Raw genomic sequence first — 8637 nt, 5'->3', positions numbered from 1 at the left:
GGTATGAAAGGATGTATTATAATAATTGGAACATGGCAAGTTGGTCAAGAAGCATACAGGAAAAACGTATGTAAAGGCAGTAAAGACGCAAAACTATATCATATCATATCATATATATTTTTGTGATATTATGTTATATGCTCATAAAGTTTCGACAAATGTGTTTCAATCGATCATTTCTACACATTTCATTCAAGAATATTTGTTCAGTCATGTGACATTATTGTTTTAACACATTCTCATTACAAGAGAATAAATTTGAATAGATTGAGATATTTTTTATTTTTTTTAAATCTTGTAAAATATGTAAAGTAAAGCACCACAAAAGAAAACAATCATTTACTTGCCATTACTTAGACCATTATAGCATAATGTTAATAGTACAAATATTCCATTTATCCATTCAATTATTTTCAGTATCCGGAGCCAATCATAGGAACACCGGGGGTTAAGTGAGTCAGTCCGTCGCATGGCACCCTGCACACACACATTTTTTCACACACTTGTTCAAACCTAGGGGTAACCTAGGGGTATGTTTTTTTTGTTGTTGTTGTTAAGTGGGAGGAAGAACTCTGGAGAACCCCGAGGAAACCCCCACAGGGAAAACATAATAACTATTTCAGATTTATTTATATTACACAGGATGTCCCAAAAGTCTCCATACACAGGAGGAATTAACCATTTTTTAGCAAAATGTCTTCTAAAATTTTCATACTTAGCATTTATTTCATATATATATATATATATATATATATATATATATATATATATATATATATATGGTTGTATATATATATAAGGTTGTGATAGACTTTAACAGGAAACATGGCGAGCACATCACACACGACACTGTCGCCAAACTTATTAACAAATGGAAAAAGACTGGAAGTGTTGCGGACCGAGAAGTGGACATTCACCAACATCCTCTCATAAAGACACAACCGACATGATGCTGGCGAACATAGTCCACTAAGTAAGGAGATTGTTGGTACACCCTGTAGATTACCGTATTTCATTATATAGAGATGTTGCACTGCCCCTAGTGGCAGGTTTACACAATTAAAAAGAATAGCTGAGGAAGTAAAGCAGGCAGAATGAAACACTATAGCGGAGAAATGACGTCAGAGCAATGGGACTTTGATTAAAGGACGAGGCGGTGTTGTGGTGTGTAGTTGCAAGAAGTGGAGACTTGGTTGTATGGGAAGTGCTGGAGACAGTTGGTGCAGGGGTGGACAGTTGGTGCAGGGGTGGTGCTATGACTGTGTGAAAACATCAGCATTAGTACTTCTCAGTATGTTCAATTAAACAAAGTTACATTTTGCTCTACTTTCCATAAATCAGCACTCACGCTTACCTTGTGTGAAATTAGGGTTGACTTTAAGGCCGTTTATTTCCTTATCGGCAGCCGTCGCGTTCATAAACAGCTCTTTGATCTCATCAGCGTTGGTTTTGTTTGACTGGAACACGAGACTAGCCTTTACGAGCACGGTTCCAGTCTGATTGCTAAAGAAACGGAAAGAGAAATAATCATTGGTTGTTAGAATGTTGACTAGAATCACTTAGCTAATGCTTTGTGTTTAGTCGCTCGTACAAAGTCCGGCGCCATTTTAAAATAGATACTATTACAGCACGAGGAACGAAAACCATGTTAAGAATGGTACCTGAAGGTCATCGCTGACACATTGCGATAAAACACGTGTGTTTTACACGTGGCACAGCCGTAGATGGAGTTGAGCTGGGAGAAGGACAGAGTCAAATTTAGAGAGTTTTGTAGAAATGTTTAATAATTGCAGACAAAAGCAACTGGATTTGGTCATAATCTTCGAGGCATGGGTGTACATCATTAAGCATCATATTCTGTGAGAGAAATGGGAGAAATTAAAACCTCACCATGCCAGTAACTTGGTTGTGCAACATCTTATAATCAGAAGAGTTGGAGTTGAGTAGAGAGCTGTTGTAGATGCGGTTGGTGATGTCCATGGTGAGCTCGTAAGTCACTAAAGCATTCGTAGCCTCCTCAGATTTCACTGAACCTTTCAGAGAACAAGCAGGAAAACGATCAGAAACCTCCGATGATACAAAGAGACACAGAGGATCTTCTCTTTCTTAATTATTTCTATTTTTTCTTTTAATTACTGTCTAATCATCTTCTTGCTTTAGAGGCGTGGTTCTCATCGTGGAGTCTGTGGAGCATAGTCAGAGGGTCCACCATTTTCTAACGTTGTTCCAGTAGTGGAAAGAACAACCCAGCATTATTAGAGTTATTATGCCTACACGTAATGCCAACTGGAATGTAAAGACATTTTTAATAATAATAATTATTATTATTATTTTTATTATTATTATAAATTTTTAATTAATTAATTTATTTTTTCAAAAAGAAAGTTCAGAAAGTTCCGGCTCCAATACATACTCAACTATAATCACACTTAAACACTGTAAAACCGGATAAGTTCATTTAACTCAAAACATTTGAGGAAACTATCCATCCATCCATCTTCTACCACTTACTCCTTTTCAGGGTCATGGGGAACCTGGAGCCAATCCCAGGGAGCATAGGGCACAAGGCGGGGTACACCCTGGACAGGGTGCCAATCCATCGCAGGGCACAATCATATACACACTCACACACCCATTCATACACTACGGACACTTTAGACACGCCAATCAGCCTACCATGCATGTCTTTGGACTGGGGGAGGAAACCAGAGCACCCGGAGGAAACCCCCGCAGCATGGGGAGAACATGCAAACACACAGGCGGGACTTGAACCCCGGACCCTGGAGGTGTGAGGCAAACGTGCTGACCACTAAGCCACCGTGCGCACTTGAGGAAACTAATTACCTCAAAATTTTGTAGTTGATAAATCAATTCCTTTAAGCCAAATACACTTAAATATTGCAAAAAAAATAACTCAGTTAACTCTATTGAAGTGTGTTTGGCTTAAAGGAATTGATTCATCAACTTAAAAATGTTGAGGTAATTAGTTTCCTCAAATGTTTTGAGTTAAATGAACTTATCCGGTTTTACAGAGTAAAATGACTCATATACAAATCGACTAACTGTAAATTTCAACTCGTTACAATGCTAGCAAATTCTTCATGAGATAAATCGCACAGCAGGTCTGATTTAATTTTTTATTTATTTTTTTATTTTTTTACCTACGACAGGATTTTATCATCTTTGGATTGATCAAAGTATCATGTTGTTGTCTTTTACAGCAGAATAAAACTCCAGTCAGATGCAAAGGGTGGAAGGATGCTTCTGGAGGACAGGATCTTCACAGTAGATGAATTTTATTCGCAGAAGGCGTTCAGGTAGAGAAATACGGGAGTGTAGTCTCCCTTCCTGTCTAACTGAAGGTGTGAATGCCTACCCGATATAGCGCTTCAGTTCCCTGTACAGTATAATAAAAGGGTCTTCACGTGACAGTGTGTACCACGTATCTATCTTCTTATGTGTCTAGCAACTTATCCTATGGCGAGAATCAGCCAAAAGAGAATCAAACAGATTTTAAACAAGATTTCCTGAGGTGCTTCATCTTAACTGTCTAAAATCAGAAATGTTTTCATAATGTGATATTTGAAGACCAGAGTGATAGATTCCTGACTAATGCTTTACTGGAAGCTCCACAAATAATAATACTTTTTATAAATATATTAATACTCAGGACATAATGAAGCTTAATGCTTACTTTGTGTGAAATTAGGGTTGACTTTAAGGCCGTTTATTTCCTTATCGCCAGCGGTCGCGTTCATAAACAGCCCTTTGATCTCATCAGCGTTGGTTTTGTTTGACTGGAACACGAGACTAGCCTTTACGAGCACGGTTCCAGTCTGATTGCTAAAGAAACGGAAAGAGAAATAATCATTGGTTGTTAGAATGTTGAATAGAATCACTTAGCTAATGCTTTGTGTTTAGTCGCTAATTTTAAAATAAATACTATTACAGCACGAGGAACTAAAACCATGTTAAGAATTGTACCTGAAGGTCATCGCTGACACATTGCGATAAAACACGTGTGTTTTACACGTGGCACAGCCGTAGATGGAGTTGAGCTGGGAGAAGGACAGAGTCAAATTTAGAGAGTTTTGTAGAAATGTTTAATAATTGCAGACAAAAGCAACTGGATTTGGTCATAATCTTCGAGGCATGGGTGTACATCATTAAGCATCATATTCTGTGAGAGAAATGGGAGAAATTAAAACCTCACCATGCCAGTAACTTGGTTGTGCAACATCTTATAATCAGAAGAGTTGGAGTTGAGTAGAGAGCTGTTGTAGATGCGGTTGGTGATGTCCATGGTGAGCTCGTAAGTCACTAAAGCATTCGTAGCCTCCTCAGATTTCACTGAACCTTTCAGAGAACAAGCAGGAAAACGATCAGAAACCTCCGATGATACAAAGAGACACAGAGGATCTTCTCTTTCTTAATTATTTCTTTTTTTCTTTTAATTACTGTCTAATCATCTTCTTGCTTTAGAGGCGTGGTTCTCATCGTGGAGTCTGTGGAGCATAGTCAGAGGGTCCACCATTTTCTAATGTTGTTCCAGTAGTGGAAAGAACAACCCAGCATTATTAGAGTTATTATGCCTACACGTAATGCCAACTGGAATGTAAAGACATTTTTAATAATTATTATTATTATTATTATTTTTATTATTATTATTAATTTTTAATTTATTTATTTATTTATTTCAAAAAGAAAGTTCAGAAAGTTCCGGCTCCAATACATACCCAACTATAACCACACTTAAACACTGTAAAACCGGATAAGTTCATTTAACTCAAAACATTTGAGGAAACTATCCATCCATCCATCTCCTACCACTTACTCCTTTTCAGGGTCACAGGGAACCCGGAGCCTATCCCAGGGAGCACAGGGCACAAGGCGGGGTACACCCTGGACAGGGTGCCAATCCATCGCAGGGCACAATCACATACACACTCATTCATACACTACAGACACTTCGGACACGCCAATCAGACTACCATGCATGTCTTTGGACTGGGGGAGGAAACCGGAGAACCCGGAGGAAACCCCCGCAGCATGGGGAGAACATGCAAACACACAGGCGGGACTTGAACCCCGGACCCTGGAGGTGTGAGGCAAACGTGCTGACCACTAAGCCACCGTGCGCACTTGAGGAAACTAATTACCTCAAAATTTTGTAGTTGATAAATCAATTCCTTTAAGCCAAATACACTTAAATATAGCAAAAATTTAACTCAGTTAACTCTATTGAAGTGTGTTTGGCTTAAAGGAATTGATTTATCAACTTAAAAATGTTGAGGTAATTAGTTTCCTCAAATGTTTTGAGTTAAATGAACTTATCCAGTTTTACAGAGTAAAATGACTCATATACAAATCGACTAACTGTAAATTTCAACTCGTTACAATGCTAGCAAATTCTTCATGAGATAAATCGCACAGCAGGTCTGATTTAATTTTTTATTTATTTTTTTATTTTTTTACCTACGACAGGATTTTATCATCTTTGTATCATTTAATTTTTTATTTATTTTTTTATTTTTTTTACCTACGACAGGATTTTATCATCTTTGGATCAAAGTATCATGTTGTTGTCTTTTACAGCAGAATAAAACTCCAGTCAGATGCAAAGGGTGGAAGGATGCTTCTGGAGGACAGGATCTTCACAGTAGATGAATTTTATTCGCAGAAGGCGTTCAGGTAGAGAAATACGGGAGTGTAGTCTCCCTTCCTGTCTAACTGAAGGTGTGAATGCCTACCCGATATAGCGCTTCAGTTCCCTGTACAGTATAATAAAAGGGTCTTCACGTGACAGTGTGTACCACGTATCTATCTTCTTATGTGTCTAGCAACTTATCCTATGGCGAGAATCAGCCAAAAGAGAATCAAACAGATTTTAAACAAGATTTCCTGAGGTGCTTCATCTTAACTGTCTAAAATCAGAAATGTTTTCATAATGTGATATTTGAAGACCAGAGTGATAGATTCCTGACTAATGCTTTACTGGAAGCTCCACAAATAATAATACTTTTTATAAATATATTAATACTCAGGACATAATGAAGCTTAATGCTTACTTTGTGTGAAATTAGGGTTGACTTTAAGGCCGTTTATTTCCTTATCGCCAGCGGTCGCGTTCATAAACAGCCCTTTGATCTCATCAGCGTTGGTTTTGTTTGACTGGAACACGAGACTAGCCTTTACGAGCACGGTTCCAGTTTGATTGCTAAAGAAACGGAAAGAGAAATAATCATTGGTTGTTAGAATGTTGACTAGAATCACTTAGCTAATGCTTTGTGTTTAGTTGCTAATTTTAAAATAAATACTATTACAGCACGAGGAACTAAAACCATGTTTAGAATTGTACCTGAAGGTCATCGCTGACACATTGCGATAAAACACGTGTGTTTTACACGTGGCACAGCCGTAGATGGAGTTGAGCTGGGAGAAGGACAGAGTCAAATTTAGAGAGTTTTGTAGGAATGTTGAATAATTGCAGACGAAAGCAACTGGATTTGGTCATAATCTTCGAGGCATGGGTGTACATCATTAAGCATCATATTCTGTGAGAGAAATGGGAGAAATTAAAACCTCACCATGTCAGTAACTTGTTTGTACAAGATCTCATAATCAGTAGAGTTGGACTTGAGTAGAGAGCTGTTGTAGATGCGGTTGGTGATGTCCATGGTGAGCTCGTAAGTCACTAAAGCATTCGTAGCCTCCTCAGATTTCACTGAACCTTTCAGAGAACAAACAGTAAAACGATCAGAAACCTCCGATGATACAAAGAGACACAGAGGAGCTTCTCGTTCTTAATTATTTCTATTTTTTTTTTAAATTACTGTCTAATCATCTTCTTGCTTTAGAGGCGTGGTTCTCATCGTGGAGTCTGTGGAGCATAGTCAGAGGGTCCACCATTTTCTAACGTTGTTCCAGTGGTGGAAAGAACAACCCAGCATTATTAGAGTTATTATGCCTACATGTAATGCCAACTGGAATGTAAAGACATTTTTAATAATAATAATAATAATAATAATAATAATAATAATAATATAAAAAAATAAGAACAGAAAGTTCTTAGTATGGAATATTTTCCCTTCTGATTTCTTTAAATGTTTAAGCCTTATGGGTAAACTGGCGCATATGGTGGCACAGGAGGTCTCAGAAGTGCATTTGTTTCATTCTTGCTAATTGTCTGAGCAATAATATGCTATTAAGACCGTTAAAAGCTTAATATTTAGCCATTTTGGGCTCGGCCCATTTTATTTATTTTTTGCCAAGTGGTGTACTCGGTATTAAATTAAATATAATTGAATCTACATTGTTTCCACACTTTTCCTACTATAAATAAGCGAGTTGTTAAAACTTAAGTGTTACCGTTATTAACGGCTATTCATATGGTTCAGAGGCTGTTAATGTGCCTAACGCTTCATCATTTCCTGATGCACTGTTAGTGGACGTTGTAGTAAAGTGTCACCGATCCGTTTCTCGAGGTTTCCGTTGAGAAGAATATTTACACTGAACGAATTTGTACGAAGAAATACAGCAACTTGTCACGGAAAGAAATGTTTCGTTTGAGGCGTTTGAGAAACTTGCCCTCAAGTTACTGCGAAAATGTGTCAGGACTACGGAAACAAAAGAAACGACTTTAACACAACATCCTGAATCGTTTCATCGCTTCATACGGTCATTATTTTGTTGTGGAATATTCCACAGCTTTTGTTGTTGTTGTTGTTGAGCAGGTTATTTCGAGCGATCTAATATGACTCATAACTGATGCAGGTAAAAACAACATGGAGCTTCATTTTAACACGGTTTCTTACCTGACATGGCTAACACGGCGATGCAGAGAGCCGCCCATGTGTATCGCATCGTGCAGACGTCCATCTGGAAGAAGCGTGAATCTATATGAATAATCTCGCCTGTGCGTAAGTGGAATATTCTCAGGAGTCAGTGTGTGAGAGCACAGCGCAGTGCCAGAGCCGAGGAAAGTGATGTGGAGAGGCTGACTATTACAGTGTATAAGAGTGTGAGATAACCAAAGGAGAGTGATTAGTCATACAAAGGGCCCAGGGTGTGATTAAGGAAGTGGGAAAAAATCTGAAAAGTACAAGAGAGGAGCGCCTTTGTTTGTTTTATTGTTTGTTTTTTAGGGTGTGTATATGTGATAGCTAGTCTGTGAGATGTTAAAATTTATATGTTTTTGTGCCAGTAATCCGCTGACTTTGTTCTAAATATCCCTGTAGTAGCCTGTTTATTATTCTTCGAGTACAGGACATGTGGAGGGCATTGATAGACTCCACTACTAATATTTAACTATTTGGTTTAGAATGTTAAATTATACACATTTATTTGTGGTGAAACAATGCCATATTTTTTTCCAGCATGTCTGGGTTTCCTCTGGGTTCTCGGGTTTCCTCCCACCTCCCAAAAACACGCCAGTATTGACTATCAGTACGTTTACACGGACAACAAGAATCCGATATTAACCCGATTAAGACGATACTCTGATTAAGAAACTAGCATGTAAACAGAAATTATTGATGACCTTAATCTGATTAAAGTCACACTCGAAGTAAACACAAATCTAATTAAGACGTGTGGAGTATTCCTGTTTTAGTCGCAGTATCGACGTGCGTTACAGAC

General features: G+C 38.0%; 1 protein-coding gene across 1 annotated transcript; it reads right to left on the bottom strand.

Annotated features, from left to right (window-relative positions):
• Positions 1 to 802: 802 nt before the first annotated feature.
• Positions 803 to 8371, bottom strand: LOC128616334 (uncharacterized). The gene is made up of 11 exons (XM_053638933.1): positions 7815 to 8371; positions 6588 to 6730; positions 6359 to 6432; positions 6069 to 6217; positions 4214 to 4356; positions 3985 to 4058; positions 3695 to 3843; positions 1891 to 2033; positions 1662 to 1735; positions 1355 to 1503; positions 803 to 1259 (listed from the first exon to the last, which is right to left on the bottom strand). Exons 1-11 carry the CDS (start codon positions 7876 to 7878, stop codon positions 1060 to 1062), a joined length of 1362 nt encoding a protein of 453 aa, XP_053494908.1. The 5' UTR covers positions 7879 to 8371; the 3' UTR covers positions 803 to 1059.
• Positions 8372 to 8637: the final 266 nt, after the last annotated feature.

The sequence above is a fragment of the Ictalurus furcatus genome, chromosome 12, assembly GCF_023375685.1.
Source record: "Ictalurus furcatus strain D&B chromosome 12, Billie_1.0, whole genome shotgun sequence".
Lineage (NCBI taxonomy): Eukaryota > Metazoa > Chordata > Actinopteri > Siluriformes > Ictaluridae > Ictalurus > Ictalurus furcatus.
The sequence above is the reverse complement of the archived record's forward strand: the minus strand, read 5'-3'. Positions and strand labels throughout refer to the sequence as shown.